At 43.2% G+C, this 23457-nt stretch overlaps 1 protein-coding gene across 1 annotated transcript; it reads right to left on the reverse strand.

Moving 5' to 3' along the window:
• Positions 1–4: 4 nt before the first annotated feature.
• CTNNB1 (catenin beta 1) lies at positions 5–23212 on the reverse strand. Its single transcript, XM_075418823.1, has 16 exons — positions 22870–23212; positions 8477–8537; positions 7753–7980; positions 7363–7616; positions 7034–7272; positions 6747–6948; positions 6273–6417; positions 5711–5814; positions 5278–5616; positions 4873–5031; positions 3801–3920; positions 3490–3640; positions 3279–3400; positions 2037–2097; positions 1062–1282; positions 5–778 (listed from the first exon to the last, which is right to left on the reverse strand). The coding sequence occupies exons 2-15, from the start codon at positions 8487–8489 to the stop codon at positions 1074–1076; spliced, it is 2346 nt and encodes a 781-aa protein (XP_075274938.1). The 5' UTR covers positions 8490–8537; positions 22870–23212; the 3' UTR covers positions 5–778; positions 1062–1073.
• Positions 23213–23457: the final 245 nt, after the last annotated feature.

The raw sequence follows: 23457 nt of genomic DNA on the forward strand, positions 1-23457 counted from the left end.
AGAATGAATTAAAAGTTTACTTTAATTTTGAACCATTTTATAACTGCATTTTTCTCATGAAGCATCTGTATCACAGCAGGCTACAATAACTTTGGGATAAAAGGCAACTGGTAAACTGTCCAATACAAGGTTCCAAATAAACAGTTCTTACTGGCCCCTACCCAGACATATCCCAGATAAAGTTTTTGATCAAAAACATGAAATAGATCCACCTGCTTATTTTAAGCATATTAAAAAGGAAACTAATTGGACCATTTCTATTTGTCTAGTTTTTTATACAAAAAGGCTACACAATGTTACACTTTATTCAGAATACAGTTAGAGCGATTATGAATTAGTGTTCTACACCTTTACTCAATCCTTAAAAATTAGAAACTGCTGTAGCATATTCACTATAACTTAATACTACGAGAGACTTTAAAAAAAACTAACAACAGTTACTGCAAAAAGAAAGGCTACTTCCAAAGCAAGCAAGGTCAGTACCATTACAGAGATTTAAAAAAAATAATAAATTTTTAACAAGCAAGGCTAGGGTTTGATAAATTCCATCTTGCAATTCATTCTTGTGCATTCTTCGTTTCTTGAATCACTCCCAAAATCCATTTGTATTATTACTCCTCGACCAAAAAGGACCAGAACAAAAAGTTTACTTCAATTGTTCCCATAGGAAACTCAGCTTGGTTAGTGTGTCAGGCACTTTCTGAGATACTAGCCCACCCCTCGAGCCCTCTCAGCAACTCTACAGGCCAATCAATGCAAGTTCATTCAGATGATACAGCTGCAAAGAGAAAAAAAACAGGTGTCACTGCTCCCGAGCAAAGCACTGTTCTTGCACATCAAGACTGCATGAAGCCAGTGCACAAGACATTACAGTTAATTACTTCCACACTTCACGGCAGAAGTCAGTTTGGAGTGTACTGATCACGTGTCTCCAGAGCGTTTATTCATTGTTCTGGCACACTGGGACCCAACTGAGCCAATCCCTCCCTGCCAACCAAGTCCTCAGTCCAGTCATCTCTTTTCCTCGTTTTGTTTTTAAATTCAAGGTTGGAGCTTCTTACCTAAAGGATGATTTACAGGTCAGTATCGAACCAGGCCAACTGATTACTGTCACCTGGAGGCAGCCCATCCATAAGGTCCTGGGCATGGCCAAGATCTGGCAGACCATCAACTGGGTAATCAGCACCAGGGTGGTGGCCACCCATTTCATGTTCCATCATAGGGTCCATACCCAAGGCATCCTGACCGTATCCGCCAGAGTGGAAAGAACGGTAGCTAGGATCTAAGAAAGTTAAAGGTGGCAGAGGGAAAAAAAGCATAATGTTAACGGATGTTAGATGCACCAGAAGCTGCAAGTATCAGTGTGTGAGAAGATCTTTGTAGCCATCTAATTTTTTTTCTAGTCCAGCCAAGTTCAAAACAATCTGTTGCCTGCCCTTAATGGCTATTCCATAGTTCGAAACAGCCTTCCAGTATGATTCTGCAGACAAAGCACACTGCAGTCAGAAGCACGAGCAGATTCCAGCCAAGCCATTAGTCTGCACAATCAACAGTACTAAAATTCAACAATACTGCAGCAAAACCAGGCTCCGAGACTGTAGACTTGCTTCTGAAAGACGAGTCAAAAATAGCTTAGAATCCTTAGGGATAGGCTTGTCTTCAAGTCTATAGACACATACGGGCTAATACATTCAATACCAGTTTTTTGTTTTAAAGAAAAACTGCGCTATTGGAATTGTCAAGTCCATTCATAAAGAATGTAAAAGACTTCTGGAACAACAGCTCAGCGGGAGATGCTTCCCCAAGACTCAGGCAAAAGACACCAGTTTTGCATGTTCATGTGGCTCCCATTTTCAGCGCTGCCAGTGGCACCGCCAAAACTGGTTATTTGAACTGGCAGCTCCCCGTCTGCCTGTCAGTTTGCAATACCTTGCTGAAGAGTAATTCACTCTTCGCTCATTTGCAGTTCTCCTTTAAAATCTAAGACTTGACTTCATCCAACTGAAGTTTAGTCAAGGGGAACGGCAGAGACATACCATCTGGGCGGTATCCAAGAGGTTCTCCCTGGGCACCAATATCAAGTCCGAGATCTGCTGTCTAGGTGTACACAAAAAGTTACAAAACAGTTTTAGCATCAGGTCTTTGGGCCAGCACTAGTAATTCTGAGTTTTAAAAGTTCTGAAGTTTGGCCCAGATCACTTTTTAGCAACTCTTATGCAGCGAGCACTGCAGCATGGTACTTTGTGAACATGAAATGCCTTTTCATCCAAGCATCTGCATCCAATGTATAACAGCCAGTTTGGGTACAGGAATCCCTAAATCATTGGAATAAGGGTTCTGTTTGGGAATGAAAAAGATCAGGCAGGTCTAGGAACATTCCTCCTCAGATACACCTGCCCAACTCCTGCAAGTCAGCTGTTCAGAGATTACCAAGCCAGCAACAGGGCTTTTAAGAGCTCTGAAGGGACCTCTCCCAGTTTCTCCAATTACATTACTAGTTGCCCGTCTGTAGTGCAGCTGCGTAACACCAGTCTCTAAGAGATATTCCATTTTAGCTTTTTTCCCACATTACTGTGGTAGATATAGATTCTTAGGAAACAGAAAAGTAAGCACTGAAATAGTACAAATCAAGGGCTACTGTCCTTACCTACAAGGTAAGACAAGCTAGTCTCCTGAATCTTAAGAATTTGGGGGAAGACACTTAGTGAACCTTTCCCCCTACCCCACGCACAGTTTGTTTTCAGTCTCATTTCACTGTGCAGCCCTTTAAGCATGAAAAAAGGCAATGTGGGATAATCAGTCTGCAAATATATTCAAGTCTGAAAGCTCAATTCTAAGGAGAACACAAGTTGCATCACCACCCCAAGACTCTTAGTCCTACATTGTTCGCTTGACAGAAGTCTCGCAGGGTATGTTGTGTGTTCCTGCTTCCCTCAGATCACTCTTGCCTCAATTTTTGCATTCAGAGTTCATTAGGTTCTGACAAGCAGCGCAGAAATGTACAAAGTTCTACACAGCTTTGCACACTAACAAACATAATATGAATTACAAACTTTAGCAGCAGTAAAGAATGGACTCTTCCCTACCTGCAAGGGAAGAAGCAGCTCTAAGGCCCCAAGTTCACTGAACCTGAACACGCAGACTGAGCAAAGAAGGTACAGCCACGTGTAAAGCTGGGCCTGCATCACTGATGGCAACTACACTTCACTACTGGAATGACGGAGGACTTGGAATTAAGGTCTCCCCAAGGAACCACTAAGACAAAAGATGCGACTCACCTCGTTCCAGGCCATTGGCTCAGTCCGGAACAGAGAGCTTGTCAATTCAACCGAAAGTCGCTTCTTATAGTCCTGTGGTTTGTCCTCGGACATTCTGAACAGCACTGCAGCTGCATATGTTGCTATCGAAAGGAAGAGTGATTTCAGTAGAGGTCGAGTCTTCTACCAACTTCTCTAACACAAGTATGAAACCTATCTTAAGTTCACTTACCAACACCCTCATTCCTAGAATGAAGCAGTTCTGTTAAAGGGGCAGTTGCACCTTCAGCTTCAATTGCTTCAGCTGCTTCCTTGTCTTGAGCCAGTTCACAAAGTACACCTGCAGCTACTCTCTGGATATTCTCAATGGGAGAGTACAGCAACTGCAACAAAAAAACACAAGGGTTTCTTTATCTTTAGCTCTTCTTCTTGAAACGAGCTCTTCAGCACAATCTGACTTAGCACTTCTACCAAGGAAGCATAAGAACCAATTTACTGTTTTTTCTAGTATGTACTATAGCATTGTCTTGAGCTCTTACTCACCTGCACAAACAGTGGAATGGTATTTAGACCCCTGATTACGATTCGATTATGAACATCACGTGCAAGAATATGCAGGGCTCCGGTGCAGCCCTCAACAATTTCTTCCATACGCACACCCTCCTAGTTAGGGAAAGAAGAAACATCTTTTGAAGTTGAGGTATTGCATGCTATCTTCTAAAATGACCGTCGAAAAGTTGATCGGCCTGTCAACAAATCAACTAAACTTGTCCCTTGCACACACCCCCTTCCCCCAGCGGGGCTCCCATCCACTATCTACTGCTGGACTTCAAACTTCACATCCCTGCTAGGAGTTGCCCCAGTTTATCCAACTAAATTCAGTAAGTGAAGCATCTCAGTGGAACTCCTCCCAGTGTTCTCATTTCTATTTCAGTTCATTATAAACTTCATGTTTGACAACACTAACGCTGGCTTTTCCCCCCCAAGCTGAATTAGCTTGGCAGTTTACTAAGTTTGAAACAGTGGTTATTGGTAACGAAGAGGCCCCCTCCTGCCTCTACAGGTTACAACTACACTCCTGTACTACTCGGTACTGCTCAGGCAACTTCCCCTTCGTTAATGTGTTTAACGGGGCAAAAAAAATATTGAGACTGCTCTTGCCACACTGACCTGGTACCTAAACAGGTAACAGGCATGGAGCCTCTACAAATTCTCAGTACTTTTACAGCTCTCACCATCTTTGAAAATACACAGTAAGCTGTCACAGCATCCTTAAACCCATAGTTTCAACACGGATGGGTTTCTCAGTAGACATCTACTTCCCTTGCCAAAGCAGGCAAAAAACAGTATTTCTGTGATCTATAGCATTCAGAATTAAATGTTCAAGGGGTTCTTAGTAATACCAATAATAACCAAGGTTCTGGCATTCTTGTTTAAGAAAAACTTCAGGTCTGCCAAGACAGAATTATCAGCGCACCAAGAGAATGATGTCAATTAGGGCAAATGTAAGACAACAGCTATTTGGACCAAACAACACATCGCTGAGGCAGACTGAGACACAGTGAGTTTGAGAGACAAGTTTTACACGTAGCTTCAGTTAGTGGTGCCCACTTACCACGAACTGCTGTTGTGTTCCACCCATAGAAGTACGTCGCTGGGTATCTTGATGTGCTCTAACCAGCAACTGAACTAGCCTTGGAATAGCACCTTGTTCACGCAGCGGGGCGTGGTTTGCAGGACAGAGCGCCAGATTGCGGATCAAACCAACAGTGGCCTGCAGTTAAGAAAGGGGTGGGCAGTAAAAGAGCATGATGAGTGTGCTTGCTGTTAGCAATTTCTTTATTTTTTAAAAATCAGTTGATGTTAAATGCTTACATCTGAGAGACAACACTAAGTTGCTCAATAGAAACAACTTTTCCATCAGACAAATTATCTTCCCCAACACCTTAGAAACAAAATCTCTCACAGTTAGTTACATGAAAAAAAGCACCAGTTTTCAGCGCTGAAAGCTGTTGTTTACCTTGATCAAAGGCCAGTGTGAAGGCGGGTGCAATAGTTTAACCACCACTGGGAGCCCATAATGGAGACGTACTGCGTTCTGAGCCATCTCAGCTTCTTGATGTCTGCTGGTGAGGTGACGGAGCGCACAAATAGCAGGTTCTGTGATGTCTTCCCTGTCTCCAGCCCGAAGAACTGTGCGCACAAGAGCTTCAATACCACCAACCTGGCACACCATCATCTTGTTCTTGTAATTGTTGCAGGTAAGGTTAGAAAGGATGCCAGCAGCACAAGTCACAACATTAATATCATCTGATCCTAAAAGCTGAACAAGAGTTCCTAGAAGGCCTTCCATGCCCTCCTATGAAAAAAAAAAAAAAAGGAAGAAAAATTTAGTCCCTCTCCTCTGCCACTATGTTGGCTTTTGCTGCTGATCCCTCAGAAGAGCCCTTTACCTGCTTTGTTGCAGCATCTGACAGATTCCTCAGAGTCCAGAGGCAGTTCTGGACAAGACGCTGGCTTGGATCTGTGAGGTGGAGTCCCAAAGCTTGCATCCCACCTAGGAGATGGTACAGATTTGACACCATTATTCAGATTTGACACCATCACTCAGATGCTCATCTTCTGAACAGTCAGGTCCTTCTCGAAGTCTGAGTGCATATCTCACAAGCTTCTGGATCTTTCTTGGCATTAGTATCATAGTATGGCTGGGCCATAACCCTTCATCACATAGAATAAAAACCCTGAGATTCTCCTTGTGACACTGGGCCTTTTAAATATATTCTAAGGAGACCATTCTGACAACGCTCAGCCACTACGCAACCCAGCTAACAACACAGTAGACTTACTTAAAACAGACTGCCTTTTATGGATACTAAAGGCCTCCAAAAGTAGTTACGGACTGAAGGACTTATCCAAGTTCAATTTTTGATGCTGGCAGTTTCTGTTCTTGTGCAGAATGTATAATCCTGAAGCACTGTACAGCTTTTTAAGTTACCGTGAGTACAAAGTACTTACCAGCCTCAACAATAGCAGGTTTGTTGCTGGAGCAGACTGACAACACCTTCAGCACCCTACTTGTGGTCCACAATAGTTTCTCATAAGTATAGGTCCTCATTATGTTTACTAGAGCCTGGGGTCCACCACTTGCCAGAATAATCAGCTGAAAGACAGCAAAAATAACATTTATCCATCAACTTCTGTGCACGTCAGTAGGCAGTAATTGTTGCTGGCTTACACCCATCATAGGTTACAGATCTGTAAAAACTCTTCCCATCTGCTGGTATGGTCTAAGTTTTGCAGTCTCACTATAAGCATGACTGCATTTCCACGAAATAATTCCTGCATCCCTCCTCTCTTGCAAGGTCAGGACTGACTGGCAAAAGCCCAACATGGCTGAAGATTCAGAATAAGGAGGTCAGTACACAGGAACTGTTAAGCCATCATAGCAAGCTTGCTCATTTTAAGTGCTTCAGTAGCAGAGGCACTTACCTTACTTTCTTGATTGCCATATGCTAAAATCTGAAGGCAGTCTGTTGTGATGGCCAAGAATTTGACATTTGTCTTGTTGAGCAAGGCAACCATCTTCTGCAGCCCACCAGCTAGACGGACAGCCATTTTGGCTCCTTCCTGATGTAACAGGAGATTGTGAAGAGTTGTGATGGCATAGAACAGCACAGAGTCCACTGGGGACCTACAGAAGGCAAAAAACCACATGAGTACCTGCACCTACCAGTACCAACTGAAAAACACAAGTACCATCTTAGTAGTCCACATACCCAAGCATTTTAACCAAAGCAGGGATGCCTCCTGATTTGAAGATTGCCAACAAGCCTTCACGGTGATGTGAGAGATTGTGTAGTGTACCTGCAGTACAACGGGCTGTTTCCACATCGTTTGTATTTTGCATGGTACGTACAATAGCAGACACCATTTGAGGAGATCTCATAATGGCATGGCGAGATGCTTCCTTTTTGGATAACTGATGAACCATAACTGCAGCCTTGTTCACCACAACCTACAGACATTGTTTGAAGAAGGCTTTTAGTTTTAAGGTCACTGAAGAAGCCCCACAAGAAAGCTATGCTGAGGCAAAGAAAATGCTTACCTGGTCCTCATCATTCAACAGTTTGGTCAGTTCTGGGATTGCACGAGTTGCAAGTTCAGCATCATCTTGGTAGTTTATCAAATTAACAACAGCATGTTTTAACATCTGGGATGGCTCAGCCAGACGTTGCACATTAGTTGGATGAGCAGCATCAAATTGCGTGGATGGGATTTGCATTCCTTCATCCAGTGTTTCAGGGAACATAGCTGCACGCACTCTCTGAGCTCTAGTCATTGCATACTGGCCATCAATATCTGAAAAACAAGGTTAAGTCGTTACCTCACACTAGAAATAAAAAACCTCATCTTCTGTATTGTAATAATTCAGTATTAAGGTTCCTGTATTGTTAAGCTGTGTCTAACCAAACCAGTGTAATAGAAAAGGCCTTACCAGCAACTTGCTCCTGGGTAAAGGACTGAGAGAATCCCTGCTCCCACTCGTACAGCACTTGTGTTGTGTCCACATCTTCCTCTTCAGGATTTCCCTTCCCACTCAAGGAGGGAGCAGTTGTTGTGGCACCAGAATGGATACCAGAGTCCAGATAGGATTGTTGCTGCCAATGACTGACTGCTGCTTTTCTGTCTGGCTCCATTGCCATATCCAACTCCATCAAGTCAGCTGTAAGAAATCATTGTTGAACGATTAAGTGTAGTTCAATTGCTCCAGCATGTATTAATCCTTCAAGAGATGACACAGATTTTAAACGAAAATAAACTGTTACAAACAACTACCTCAAGGCAGCACAGGTAGCGCTACAAGACAGCAGTTTTAAACCGAGGCCTTACGTCAAACCAATGCAGACATCTATAAACCCGACTAACAGGCAGAGCAATCGCTGCTATTGTGATTGTCTTTGTCTGCTGCTTAAAGGTTCCCTTTTCCACATACTGTTATTAGGTACTTGACTGCACATAAGGGACCCAAAATGCTTACAGTGACAAACTTGTTTGAAGGTTTGAGTTCCAATGGTAAGGCATTCATTGCTCCAGTAGAGCAGACATTATTCAATCCAAGTGACTTTAAGAAATCAAAAAATGAGAGTAAAGAGCCAATTTACCTGCTCTTTATCAGAGCTGCTAGATTCTAATAACAGGAATTGTAATGCATTATATACCTTGGGTTGTCATGTTCTTTGTTGTGCTCCCAGAACTCCTTCCTGCTACCTTTCAGAGAACCTAAAAAAGAGCAAGGTTAGAACTTATTAAACACTAATCAGAGCTAGTAAGACAGGATTTCATATTAGAACACTAGAACAGCAAACAGACTTCACATATCTTGCCATGTCATTACTACACTGAGTATATTCAAATGTTAATGAGCAAATCCCCATGCACAGAGACAAAAAAGAATGAGATGTATCATCCATTTTCTGGCAGACTGTATGTAAGATATATTGTCTTACAGCTGCAAGAGAAAAAGAATTGAAGACTGACCATGATAGAGCCATTTTTTACTTCTCTATTCTTGTGTAAGTTGAAGTCCAGACATTAAATTCCATGACTTGGACATGCCGTGAAGACAAGGGCTAAATGTCCGACTTCCTAACTTCCCTTGAAGAGAACTACTCTTCAGATACTTGCAAAACTGTTTGATACAAGGCTACAACATGGATTTCTGCAAGGAAAGCTGCAATGACCATTTAAGACAAGCTGCTATTATTTCAGTGCTACAAAGACTACCTGAAGAGTTACAACTGAACCTCTGCCTTTACTCCTTTCCTCTACCACAAGAATAAAAGGTTTTTGCTACACAAAATACTCTTCCTTGAAGTTCAACTGAAAATTGAACTATAAACAAATGGTCTCCTTTAGTTGCACACATGAAGTCACTGAACTAATGTGTTTTTTTTCCAAGAAAGCCATGATAACTGGGGGCAGAAGCCTGAAATATGATCAAATGCTCTATCAAGATCTTCAGCATGCACCTTCATTTGATATCACCATGCAGTACAGAAGTATTTGTACTGGAAGTCTGCAGTCATCTCTTCACTAATCCAGAAAGAGAAACTCAAGGCTACAGCTTCACAATGGGTCACTGAAAGCTGTCATACTTTTATTTCATTTGCTCCCCTTCCCCCACAGTCCAACATGGTCTTCAGCACAGACACAGGGCTGGTGACAGCCTATTCTGGGAGCCAGCCAAGCAGACACATTTATAGCGGTAACTAGTGCAGTGAGCAAACCCATCTCTTCCAGCAATCAGCTTTCACTGTGCTGTTAGGTGTTAGAGCTATGCTGATCAAAACATTCCTAGACAATGAAGTAAAGGCAAGCCACTAATCTCTTTAAAGGACAGGTTTGCAGTACTGTGTCAGAAGAACAAAGTCAATTTGACACTGTATTTGTGTAAAGACAGATTTCCAAGTTTAAGAGTTTCCTTCAGGAGTAGCTTTTAGAAAAATCATAATTAAACAGAAGACAGGCCTGCAGTCTTAAAAGTCTCACTGAATAGGTTAGGCAACTCCGAGGCAAGCCTGTATTTTGCTGTCTCTGAGCCAGCTGCAGGATACGCCAGCAGCTCCTGAGCAAAATGTTACTTTACTGTACAAATGCCAATGCTGTTTGTACTGACTTCGCAACTCTCACAACTTTTGGCAGCAACCCTTTCCTGGCTCTTAAAATGGACAGTAGATCTGCATCTGCAGCAGATAAGCTGCACTGAGCTGATTTAAGACATAACACACCATAAAGTACCCTGCTGTGCAGCTGGACACACTTAGGTCCCTAAACCAGTCCTACTCCACAGCCTGGGAAGAGACTGGCCAACTCCAGAGTCTACTCCTCACGATCTGCATGGAGGATGTACTCACAACAGAACCATTTTTTTCCAGTCCCTTGAACGCTAGATTCTTCAGACATGTAGTGAGGGGTTTGGGAGTAGCAGTGGTAAGGAGAGGGAAAAAACTAAGTCATGCTGTCAGTTCACCATTAACACGAAAATTCTCCTAAGTTAGAGGAAGTGCCTATACGAAAGCTTGACAGCTCCTTGCAAGTCTTCTGCGTTACTTTGTCAGCCCCACTAACACCTTCCAAACAGAAAGAAGTGGAATGGCACTAAAAGTAAGATTTGTATCTTTGCGTTCCCTTGTCCTCACTGCAAGTCAGATGTGACATTTCCAAAAGAAAACTGGGCAAGATCTAACTGCTATCTGCAATTTGCAATATGCTTAGCACAAAAGATGATCTATTTTTATTGTAACCTTTCCTGTCTCCTCCTATCATGAGGCTGCTGGTAAAAATGATCACCAAACTAGTTTTGAAGTTAACATACTGGTAGATGAACCAGTCAAGAGCACTGACTATGTTTTGAGATATTTACTACCAACTCAGATTCAAATATGCAATGCGAACATTTACCATTTCTTTCTGCTGTTGAATTCTACACAAATGAAGGCAGCTGGCTTACACCAACTGCACTCTGAAACGGTCATTTCAGTTCCAGCAGCCTGAAGAGATCAGAAGCGTAGCTGTACCATTACATACAATCCAACAGACCAGACTAGCCACTGAACTGTGACACCATTCCAAAAGAAAGCTGAAGAACATCTACAAAATAGCAATGAAGAATCCCGATTAAGTGTTCAGAACTGCATTATCAGTCCGATATTGTCTTTGAAATGCTGACATTAAATCAGCTTGCTAGCTGCACCTGAAAGTTTCTAATATCCTAATCCACATCTCATATACATCTAACCCCCAACAACTCCAGCTAGTTTGTTTTTTTTTTTAATTTAGATAGGAAATTTGTTTTAAACCTAAGAGTTCAAAGTAACTACAGACCAAAGGTAGCCAAGGAAGAGGGTACACTGTTTTCAGGGTTTCTGTAACTGAACATTCTCCCATATTTCTCTTCCCATTCTTTTCTCATTTGACAAGGGGGTAAACTGAGTCCAGACAAGCTGCTGACTTTGTCTTCCTGTGCGTCACTGACAAGGTTAACTGCTGCACTTACAAAGGGAGCAACAACCCCAAACTAGGTACAAATGTTTGTGCTCTTCATTTTCCTGACAGAAACTGGATCAACGTGCAGGGTGGGGGTGAAGTGGTGGCAGAGTGGAAACAACAGGAAAAAAAACCCTGCTAGGATAATTAAGCTTGTAGTCTTCAGCCACGAAACACAGAGAAGCTCCTTTAAATTGAGCTGCTATTCAAATTTATTGGAGGACACATGACTAGTGACATTATATTGTGAAGGTCAGTAATGCAGATGATCTTAACCATCAGGAAGACATACAAGGACTCTGTATTCTTTACAAACTTTAACATAACAGCAACCTTCTGTAAGCCTCAATATTTTTAAAAGCTACCAGGTACTCAGAAGTCAAGTCTGTTTTTGTCAAGTGTCATGTTATACAGAAGTTCATACAGATGTACTGCCAGGAGTTAGGTGGCTGTTAACTTCTTAGAAACCTCCTCCTCCTCCCTCATGACATTATCCATTTGTTGAGCAAGCATCAGCAGCTTTGGGTTTAAACTGAGGCTGGGGTTTTTGAAACGTATATTAAATTCCTCATACAAAGAGCAATGCAAGACATTGCAGTAGGCTGTATGGTGTACCATCAGTCCCAGCTTTGCACTTCAATTCTAAAAAACTGAGAAAAACAGTTCTGCAAGCTTAGCAGGCTTATGAGCAAATAATTTCAAGTTACTAATAAAAACAATTCAAAGTTTCTTGGTTTTCAAAGGAATGAAAGAGGAGTATTTTGATGATGAATAAAACTTAGGTATTAACTTCTGATTTTGGAGAAGAGTTAGGCGCATGCCAAGAAAGTCAACAAGCCTAATAGCATTTCTCAAATCTGGACAATAATTCTGAACAGCTTCAGCAAAATCTAGGTAACTTTCTTTCTAAAGCTGTTAAGCTCCATTAGGACACAGAGCACAGTGAATTGTTTTCTTCTGCTCTGTCTTACAGAGGACAAGAACAGCCTACCCAGGGGGGTGAATATCAGCCTGACGTTTACCTGCCTGGTATATCAAGACTACAGTATATTTGCACCTCTGCTGCAGTTTATCTGAGATAAACTCATTTTCATTGTCAGCTAAACCAGTTTGTTTGCCTACAAAAGAGCTCATACTTGCAGCTTGTATTAAATAAAAATGCGTCTATCATGTTTCAAGGTTACTACCTTAAACTTAATAGAATCTCTTCATTAAGACTGACTCAGATTACACCTGACTGATCTGATAAGCAGATCCCCTCCCCTTTGTAAAACAAGCCAAATTAAGCTTGCAAGTCTTCCAGAAATCTTTTGCTTGAGAGCAGCATCTTACTAAACCTTGTATGAGAAACCAAGACTGATATATCCAATCACCATGATCTGTTTTCATATGTGTTTGTCTCATCTAGATAGAACAGGCCAAGCAACTGCATCTATAAATTAACCATCAGTGCTGAATGACACATCTTCTTACACAGAGAAAGTAGATTTCAATCCTCTTGTGACAGTTACAGCAGTTAAAAACATGGACCATCTACGTATAAGTGAAGAGAACTGCAAGTACTGGAAAAAGAGTTATTCTCAAAGTACTCTGAAGTTACTGCAACAATCACCAAGGTGTTACTGGAAGGATTCTTTGGTTCTAATTTTACAACTGGTCTTGTTTCAGACAGCTGCCTGCCAGTGATGTTGCCTGCATACCTGCTTTACAAAGAGTCAGTAGCCAAAATATACAGGCAACATCAGTTCCACAGCTAACACCACCAGACAACTACAGCACTCATTCTTATGACTCAAGAACAGAAATGTAATAATGTAATGTAGCAGAAGCTTCCTAATTAACACCTTAGTTTTCAAGTGTAATATGTGGGAAATACATTCAATTAAGGATTTTTTTTTATTTAAAAATCCTTTAATGTTATTCTGGAGGTTGTTACTCTGCTTTCTAGAAAAGGAAGCGGGAGGGGAGGGGGAATTGCCCAAGTAAGACAATACTGATAGCAGAAACAAAGCAGCTTTCATGGTATATAAGCTCTTTCACAGGAGCAGCTGACCTGTCTCCCTAAGCAATTTTTGATCTAACCTACCCCATAGCTATAAGCACTCTTGCAACAGGCAAATCTGCTTTTACTGCTTTTAGTCTTACAAAGACACAATACAACCAAGATCGTTACTTTAATAATCATTAGGAATGAATAGCACTAAACTGATTAGCAGGAAGCCTAAAAGACCTTGCATTATTTTCCTTCCTTCAAAGAGGTGAGCCTATAATCAGTCTATACTTGTCTACATTTTTCTGGGGGAGGGGAAAGCCAAAAGTTTTAGTCCAGCTGAAGAAAACATGGCAGCTACAACTTGAAAGAGTGAAGGAGGGAGAAGTTACAGATGACTTGTAAAAACTGATTTATACACTGCCTATCCACAGATGAAAACAAGGATGATCCAGGGTATTGGCACTCAGTTTCTAACTTGGATGATTCTAGTTTTGGACTAAGCAGCAAGATCACCTTGGAAGTTAAAAGGATTGTCATTTGCCCTGTAGGTCTCAATTTAGGAAGCTTTCATTCTGTATCTTCAAAGGTTAAACAAGTTCAACAACTTTTACCACCAGAAACCTGTTGTAAACTTCTAAATATTCCTTAGCCAAATGGGGATAATGTCCTTCTCTCCCTTATCCTCCCAGATATTCCAAACACAACTTAAGTTTGAGGATTTTTATCTGGCTTCTGTTGAGCTCTAGGGTAAAGTATGCTTTGTAGGTAGTTTTGGAGGCTCTTCATGTATCAGATGCTTCTGTAAGACGGGTAAGAAGTTCTTAAAGTACAGGTTCAGTGTTGTGTTTTAAGGGATTTTAGAAGCTTGCTGTAGGAATGACAGTTGGTGTTTACAATTTCTCTACACAATGAGCAGAAGATACTTTATTTCAAATTAGGAACAGATAACATGCTTGAGTTTCACTCTGAAGACTTACATTTTTAAAAAAATTTAATTCTTGTACAAAGGTACCACACAAGATTAGATTAATACAACTGTTTTCCTTAAATACATTCCATATCCACAAAAGAAGTAATGAACAGCATGCCCATAGTCTGTCTACAGTAGCAGCATTTGCAATCTTCAGTCACCTTGTCTATTCTGGAAGGAGTAGCTGTAGGCAGTGAGTGGAGACTATTTTGAAGTTAAAGTTACAAGCAAGCATTATAGGGCCTTGACTATTGCAAAATTAGTCACTCGCCAGTAGTGACTTCTGGATTAAGAAATTCAATTTTTCAAATCCCTCCTCACACCAGCAGTTTAACGACATGGACGGACAGAAATTACTATGGAACTCATTGAAAACTGGCTCTCAAATAATGGTTTAGGGCTGTAAATTATCACATTAAACAAAGCAATGGACCACTTAGATATTTTCAGAGACAGTTAAGGTTTACCTTATTATCTACACCAGGAATCAGAATACAGAACTTCCCATTTTTCACATTACTGTGAGGCTTCCTTCTGCTTTCAGCATATTTAATACTGTGTAAAAATATCTCGTCGTAGGCCATCTGAAGATAATGTAAGTACATGGAAGTAATTTATACAGTATGCAACATCAAAAAGAAACAAATCAAACCATACAGCCAACTCAAAGGAAAAAATCCACTGTGGGTTTTCACAGCTCTAAAACATGGCTATCTTCTTTCGAGTTAGATGACAGAAAGAGTCATCTGTAGCCTTCACTACCACCTCAGAAGAAATGCCATGGCAAGACACAGACCAGCATTATTATATTTAAGTGTTGTGCCAAGACGCAGCAACCTCAGCTATTTCAGCAGTTCTATAGAAAACTAAGAGCTACCAATAATCATAACCTGCATGCCACAGCATGCGTCCACACTGAAATCCAGCTTGCTGATCTTAGACTGCAACAGAACAAACTCATTCATGAACTTCAACTCATGACAAAACTGCTCTGGTCATTTCCTCAAGCAAAATTTGCTTAACATCATTCCCTGCAACCACGCAGCAAGAATACTTCACTCCAGTGATAAACTCAGTATCCTGTGTAACCCACCCAGCCAGGATTTATCCAAGCTAGAATACTTCAGACAATGTATTGCCTGCAGAAAGGCAGACGATGTCTTGCAAACAGCAATACTTTCTATTCTAGATTTAGCTAATCAGATCACAATAAGTTTGCCTCTAAACCCAGAATATACAACAGTCTTAAGTTGTTCTTTAACATCTCTTAAGATCTGAAAGTCTTAGATCTGTTTCTCCTATCGAACATTAGGAAATTAAGAAACCTGAATAGTATCTGCTTTATTTACCTCAAAGGTTAACAGGTTGCAACTTCCAAGCTTTAAATATCCTTAATATATGCTGAAAGAGGCAAGAAACTAGCTCAGATAATTTGCAGAATTAAAGTGGGGTATTTGACAGCACACACAAATCTGCCAATGCTCGCTACAAGTTACCTCTGCTTCCAGCCGCTGTTTTTTGCTGCTTCATTTCCACTGCATTCTTTCTTTTTTCATTCAGGCATCACAGTTTGCTATTAAATCAATTGTTCTGGCTTTTCAGTCTTTGTCTTCTGCCTTAGAAGTTATCTACAAACTCCTTCCCATATCAAAAAGGCAGAAGAGTGTCCCTACACTAGCTTTTGTAAGTTTTCTTTATAAGAGTTCATTTGACACCACATCACAAAATAAAGTGTTATGCCTGTCTGTTTTCAGTCATCTCAGCAATCTAAGACCAATTAAGAGCACAGAGCAGAGCTTCTATTCACATGCTCATTACCTAAAGCAGAGAGCACGCAAATATTACTGGTTTTGCTAGACTTCTCTAAGTTGATTACAACTGCTTAATGGAACTGAAGTGCAGGCATCTGGTAATCTTGAGTAGACTTAAACACTGGGTTAGCTGCATTAAAAGAGGATTTATTCCTCAAAAAATGTCTGGTGAAAGAAAGACTCGGGCTATAAGGTCAGAAAACTCAAGGTTCATCTTTGAATCCACGTAGCCTTAAGCAGACATGGCAGAAGGGAGAGCAAGGGGCCACAAGAACTTTGCAACACAGCTGTAAGGCTCCATTCTGCCACACTTCCATTAGGACTGGGGCACTCCGCAGTGTTCTGATACTACAGGACGCTCCTCTGTTTTACCCCGCCCCCTCCTCCCAAAAAGGACAGCAGGCTAGTCAAGAATCCCACTTCCTAGCCAGCTTGCCAAAGATCAACTGTGACAACTCATTAAGTTTCAAGTGCAGCTGAGACTATAATGTAACTGTAGTAAGATCCACATTTTTTTTTGCTCACAGCAAGTACAGAACGCCACCCAGTAGTTTTAATAGATCACTAGAGAGCAGCTTTAGCCACTGACTGTAAGTTCAGGTAACAAAACATATCAAAAATGGACTTGGTGAGCTTTCACTGCCAGATGCGATAACCTTCAGCTGCAGGCACTGAGTGTCTGCTGAAACACAGTACTTAGAGCAAATAACACAGCATTTAGGCACTAACAGCTTGTGCAATTAGTCAGGGTCTTCACAGGTACTAAGGTTTAAGTACCATTTTAAAAACAACCCATTAGAAGTTTCAATAAGCAACAGTTAGCATTGGTCTGAGAGCCATGGTTAGCCAAGAAATACCTGAGAACTAATCTATAAAATGATGAGAACCTGGAGAATTCAGAACATGCACATCAGGCACATTACTAAAGAAGTAATAAAGTTCACCTGGGCACTGACCTGCACAATCGTTCTAAGAGATGAACTTTCAAACTTCAGAACCTGCCAGGAAGCCTCCCCAAAAATGAAGTTGGCAATATCATTTTAAGGCTCTCTAATACCTTTGATGAGCAATATTTCACTCATTAGGACCAGCATTTCAGAGAAACTTTGGTGGAAATTACATAATTGTAGGACAGCTAGAGATGTCAAAAGATACTTGGTAGTAGTTATCTACTACGATAATTTCTTACAACTATCAGCAACGCACAGATACAATACAGAATTTTGTTTGATGCTGGCCAGAGGCTAAGGCTGCCAAGGTCACATGGCTCAGCACTTAATGCAATGTAAGACCACACCTTTTCACATACTCCCGTACTCTTTGCTACTTAATACTTATACTGTGGTAGCTGAAATCTCACAGCACTGGATCTTGTCACTTCAGAGAAGTTACAGTGCTTGGATCCACCGCACAGTTATTTCGCCCTTTACCTAGATAAACATTCAGGAATTGCAAGAGGTCTGTCAACACAATCTTTATACTCAAAATCCTGGGCAAGTACACCAGCAGCTTCTGACAAGATCTGCAAACAAAACAAAGTGATCTTCTCAGAGTGCTACACCTTCTGCACTGGGTATTTTTTGTCCTCTACAGAAGTCTCTGGTTGTTTCCAAGGGCTATAAGCAGCAGCTGTGCTCAAGCTGACAGAGAAGTTACCACGTCATGTGGGAAAGTAATGGTTTAAGAGAGCTTTTCACTGGCAAGTATACTGCAACACCAGCAAAATCTATCACTTTATTAGTAGGGAAGATTGGCTCCAAGTACCTACATATCGTTCTTCACTGTTCAAGAGAGGAGCTGATAATGATCTTCACATTTAAGATGAGATGTGAAGATCTGCTTCAACTACAAACCGGATGATACACATCCAGCTTGATAACAAAAGTAATAATCTTCTCCACATAATGTACATATCAGTCCTTTGACAGCAGCTTGCAGCTCAGTATTAAACAACTGGTAGGACAGTTTCAAGTTTATAAACTTACATCAAGTTCATAACAAGATCATCAACACAATTACTCTTATGTCTTAATTGTTTTGACCAACTAAGAACCACCAACTCATGCAAGTAACCTCAAAACAGTTACTAAGTCAGTTCCGCTCAGCAAAGGATTTACTCCAAGATCTTTGGTCACCAGCAAGCAATTTCCAATTAAGCTTTTACATTGCATTCATTATGTTTGAGTATCTTCATGGCTGGGCAAAACATTAAGAGCAGTTTTATTGTCACAGTTTAGGGAGTTAGCAGCTCTTATTTGCAGGACACAGGTATCTACATTATGCTTAGTCCTGCCTTTCTCAGTTAGGGATGAGCTAGTGTTTCTGTCTAAGGTTTACTTTGCCAGCAGTACTCACCTGATTAACTTGCACTTCTTGCAGCTTTTGGTCCATGGGCCCCTACTTTCACTGAGCAAGATGTCTGCAGTAGAGATGGCAGTAGCCAGGATCAAACATCATTGTTTAGTCTTACCCAGCCACATACAAAAAAGCTGCCATCATGACCATCTACAGATAACCTATAAGAACTTAGACAAATATTATACCACATTTCATTTAGCACTAATGAAATTTAGCAACAAACCAGTGCTAGCCCTCAAGCTTCCTGCTTAGTTTTGAGTGTCAAACAGGTACTTAATGGTTTTGCAGTCATTCATCATGACTACATACATCACTAACAAGAAGGCTGACAGCCACTGTATTAGAGGTATCTCCCCCCCACCCCCTGTCTGTGTAGAACTCAAAACATTCATTTCCACCCTAATACAGCAACAATTTAGCAATCTCCTTCCTAAACTGGTAAGTATCTAACCATAATCTAGCTGCTTCTGAGGCTGCAACGATGTAGCCAGCCCTGAACATGGATGTTAAACATTAATTTCCACGGTTTAAGAAACCAGAGGGATTAGTCATAATTGCACTGACACTAATGAAATACTTACGAATCTGAAAGTGGCTGCCTTCGCTTGTCTGTCAAAATAACTACGTATTTACAATAAGACATACCAACACTCCAAGAAGTACTGTTTAAGCAACAAACATGCTAATGAAGTCCGACACTACAAGATGTTTTTTCAACTCACTTTTAGTTAAGGCAAACTGACAAGGCAACAGCATTTATCAGCACCTTTAGGATGTTAAGATTTGTGGCCACTGGAGGGCACCTGAATTGTTGCCAGGACAATACAAAACTACTTGCCACAGTTGCTGCAGAGCTGGCAACTTCTCCAATTTATACAAGTCTATTTAGCACAGTAAGTCAGCCTTGCTAGTTCCAGCAAATACACCTACAGTGCACACTGTGCATTTGCCAACTCCAGCAAGATCCAGCTAGCTACCTTTTCAAAAGTAGCAACCTAGAATACTAGAATAACTCTTTCAACCTTTAAGGGAATGACCTTATTCCATAAACACGGCTTCAGAGTTGATTTAGGATTAAGTAACAGAGCAAGCACTTCACTTCTGCAATACTAAACCAGCCAGTGTACATTGTTTCCTAAAGCAACCTGGAACATTAACAAAAAGTTCTTCTGTAATGAAAACTAAAGCACCATCTGCGCCCATACTTCCCAAGGCAACAAAAGCATAGGCCACATTTGCTTTCACATCAGAGTTAACAGATTCATGAGGGCAGGCTGAACTACAGGCACATGTTTCACCTGCTCACCTTGTCAATCTGTGTTCCATACAGAGAGAAATGCCAAAATAAGACTGCCATTAGTTCTCTCCCTTGAACTTTAAGTTACCTGTCAGTGCAAAAAAACCTTTCTAGCTCTTTCTCATTAGAGGCAACACAGACCACACAACGCTACCATATTAAGACATTACCCTCTTAGGCTAAAGCCTGATCACATACTACAGCAAGTTTTACCTTGGAATGAAGTGCCAGAAATGGATATTGGAAGTTAACCGGTGCCAGACTACCTTACATTGGCAAACCTAACCAATTCAGTTGGTGCATAACATCAAAGCACCCCCAACCCAAAACAAGTCTTCCCATGTTTAACTAGAAAGTCAGCAATACTACCCTGCCCGTCTGACCAGAATAATCATTTTATCTACAGAGACAATAAAAGTCACACAGAATACTTACTGCCAAAGAGTTTGCAGAATTTTGCAGTTAATGAGGTGCCATCTCTACGTTACCGCGCAGTCACCCAGCAAGGCAGGGAGCTCAGGGCTTGTCAACGCATGCTGCGAGGACCCAAGAGCAACTCCCAGCTGCCTGCACAGTTTCTCACAAAGTTTTATCAGGCTTTGTGAAGTAGGATGTTCAAGATAAGTAAGGTCATTCCTGACTTTCCTGCCACAGTATGTAGTCTTCCAGAGTCACAGAACAAGTTTTGCTGCAAGCAACTGCATAATCACTACAACCCCAGCGTTACCAGCTTTAACTATGAATTAACGTGAGCGATTTTGATTACTGCTGCATTTGCACACTAGCCTGCCTACTAGACAACATTTTGCAGAAACATCCTTATCCAGGAGTTTCAGACTGCACGTTCAGACTTCAGTTTATAAGACTGTGGCTTACAATAGCCGTGTTCCCTGCCCCATTCTTGCTACTTCCCTTTCTACCCCTCAGAATACTGTGAAAACAGTTTAGAAGGCCACTAATACTAACTTGTCTTTACATCTGAATTAATTTTCTTAAGTACTGTGTTCTGAAGAGTTAACAGGTTTTGATGATGGTAAGTCATGAAATACCACCAGCCCTTTCGCAAAGAAGCCATCTGTATGAAGGCCAACAAGGTTTCGTGGTCAACATTTGATAAACCAGTTACTGAGACACCACGTAGTCATAGCAAAACACTAGTGTTCATAGTAGACTATGTATCAAGCAAGAAGCCCAACCTATTTATTGCTTAGGCAAGAAAAAGGAAGCTTGGTTTACTAAGGCTGTAGCACAGCAACTGAAGAACTTTTTCAACCAAGCTTTACTTTGCATTAAATCCTTGCTTTTAGAAGCTATTGTGTGTTGCATCATTCTTTCCATCAGTACGTTTTTACTTATTTCTCCCCTAGACTCTTCGAGATGATCAGCCATACAGACCAACATGAACATTCCCACGCATATCAGTTGATACCCAAACAGAAATTATCTAAACTAATTGCCAAGCAAATACGACATTTCTTTAGAACAATCCCAGAACAGCAAGACACTCGACATGATCTTATACTGAACGGCTGAATTCAGAGAGCCTTGAAGCCTTGTCTGAACACCTAAGTAGCCTCATGTTCAATAGTACCAACCATTAGACAATCCACACAGTAGCCACATACCTGCAGCTGTCGGCACCTTTTTAATGAGTGCAAGATTAACAAGAGGTTCCTGGACCGCCAGTTACTGAAACTTACATTACAGCTTCGCCCAATAAACACCAGTAAGTTTTGCCCCTCGAGTTGTTTTAAAGCCTTGCAGTAGTACCTTTTTGTTATTCAGAAACAAAATCATAATGGCTAAGTTGCTCTCTGGTGTGTCTGAACTTATTATCAAGTAAGCCCAAATACTCTTTCAGACAGTTTTCTGGTCTTTGCCTTTAGTACAGTCTCAGCACATAAAGATCCTGTTTTACTAAAACCCCTCCTTGGTTTCCGTCCACCGACCTCAGCATACCAGCCCAGCCTCTTTCCATTCACCACTTGCATACTTTGGGGGATGGGAGGACCGCAGATGTCTGGAACGTACAGAGTGTCGGAACAATGGCTGCTCCATGAGAAAGAGATCAAGAAGAAGTAGCCGCTGACAAAGATCAACACCGCTGCTCCTAAAGTCACAAGCTGCCCAGAGTACCTTCACAGCCCGTCCTTCTGGAGGGACACTCTCCAGCAGCGGTTTTCGGGAAGAGATTCACAAAGCAGCAGCCCGATGTCCTACACCAAGTTTTAGCTAAGGAACAATTTAAGGTTCTGCTAGGTTTAGGAAACCTCGCTGTTCCAGCAGCAAGCACTAAAGAGACACGGGCAAAGCTTTTCGGGGAACAAACCCCACATCCGGAGCAATCACTAGAGAGAGCCCTAGGCCCCACCGGGAGCCGGGCCCCGCACGCCCGGGCAGGCCGGAGCCCCTCCGCCCCCCCCAGCCTGCGAGCCCCCGCGCCGCCCGGGACTCCGGTAACGCGGGCGTTAAGAACTTCATTCCACTGCTCCCAGCCCCGGGGAGCTCCATTCCGGCGACACCCGGGCAAAGCGTGACCTCTCCGGCGAACAGGCACGCAACTGGGGCCGAAAACCCACCCGGCAAGGTCAGTTGTCTCCCCCGCTGACTGCGGTGGCCGCGATTAGTTAACCACACTCGGGACAAACCAACCCGTCCCCTGCTCTCTCTTCCCCCTCCTCCCACCCACGGTGGTCTGCAGCCCACCGCCGAGTCAGTACCACCCCCCCCCCCCTTCAAAAAGGCGGGCACGAAAGCGGTCCGGCCCCGGGCGGGCGCGGGACCCCGGGCGGCAGGGACTGGCCCTCCCCGGCAGCCCCTCGCAGCCACCCCCTCGCCCCGGGACGCGCTTCCCAAGAGACCCCTCGGGAGCCGCAGCTGCCGCCTCCCGCAGCTGTCCGAACCTCCCAAACCCGGAGCCCTCTCCTCCTGTGTGTGTGTCCCCGTCCCCCCCCCACTTCCACCCGGGCAGCGCCCCCCGCCCCTGTCCTTCCCGCCTCGGCGCCGGGCACACCCCGGAACCCCAACGGCCGCGGGACGCGGCGCCCGCTCCCGCGGCACCGGCGGCCTCGGGGGGGAGCGAGGGAGGGCCCGGCCCGGGCTCGCCCCGAGTTCCCGCCAGAGAAAGCGGCACTAACGTTACGGGGAGGCGAGAGCGCAGGGTCCCCCCCGGGCTCCGGCTGCTGCCTGGGCAATCCCAGTCCAGTCCGTCTTTAGTTCCTTCTTCTGCCGCCGCCGCCGCCACCTCCTCCTTCTCCTCGCTCGGCTCTCTGCTTACGGCGGTGCCCCCGCCGCTGTCCCCCCCCGGGTAGCGGCCGCTCGTACGGGGCGGGCGGCGGCAGTCCTCTGCCCCTCACGCCGCTGCTGCTCCCACCACCGAGCCGAGCGAAAGGCTTAAAATGGCGTCGCTCACAAGGAGGTTCTTATAGCGAGCGCCGGACTCGCCTGTATCCTGCCGCCGCGGCCGGGCTCGGCGCGCAGCGTTCCACAGGCACCCGGCGCACAGGGCAGGGGGAGGAGAAATAGTGCCCGGCTCCCAGGGCGGAGGGAGACAGAGAGCAGCGGAGGCGGGAAGTGGCCCGAGGAGGGGGAAGGCCGTGGCGGCGGCGGCGGCGGCGGCGGGGCGGGGGGAGGCAGGGCGGGCCGGGCCGGCGCAGGGAGGGGGGATGGTGGTGAGCGGCGGCGTGAGGGGCGGGTGGAGGGCAGCTGAGACACCTTACTCCGGA

The sequence above is a fragment of the Opisthocomus hoazin genome, chromosome 4, assembly GCF_030867145.1.
Source record: "Opisthocomus hoazin isolate bOpiHoa1 chromosome 4, bOpiHoa1.hap1, whole genome shotgun sequence".
Lineage (NCBI taxonomy): Eukaryota > Metazoa > Chordata > Aves > Opisthocomiformes > Opisthocomidae > Opisthocomus > Opisthocomus hoazin.

Bases quoted from the DNA above. Each gene is read 5' to 3' on its own strand.
- CTNNB1 (XM_075418823.1), bottom strand. The intron at 5,032-5,277 runs GTAAACAACAGC...TCTTAACTGCAG, and splicing joins CACACTGGCCTTTGATCAAG to GCCACTGTTGGTTTGATCCG. The intron at 1,283-2,036 runs GTATGTCTCTGC...TAACTTTCTTAG, and splicing joins TCTTGGATACCGCCCAGATG to ATCCTAGCTACCGTTCTTTC.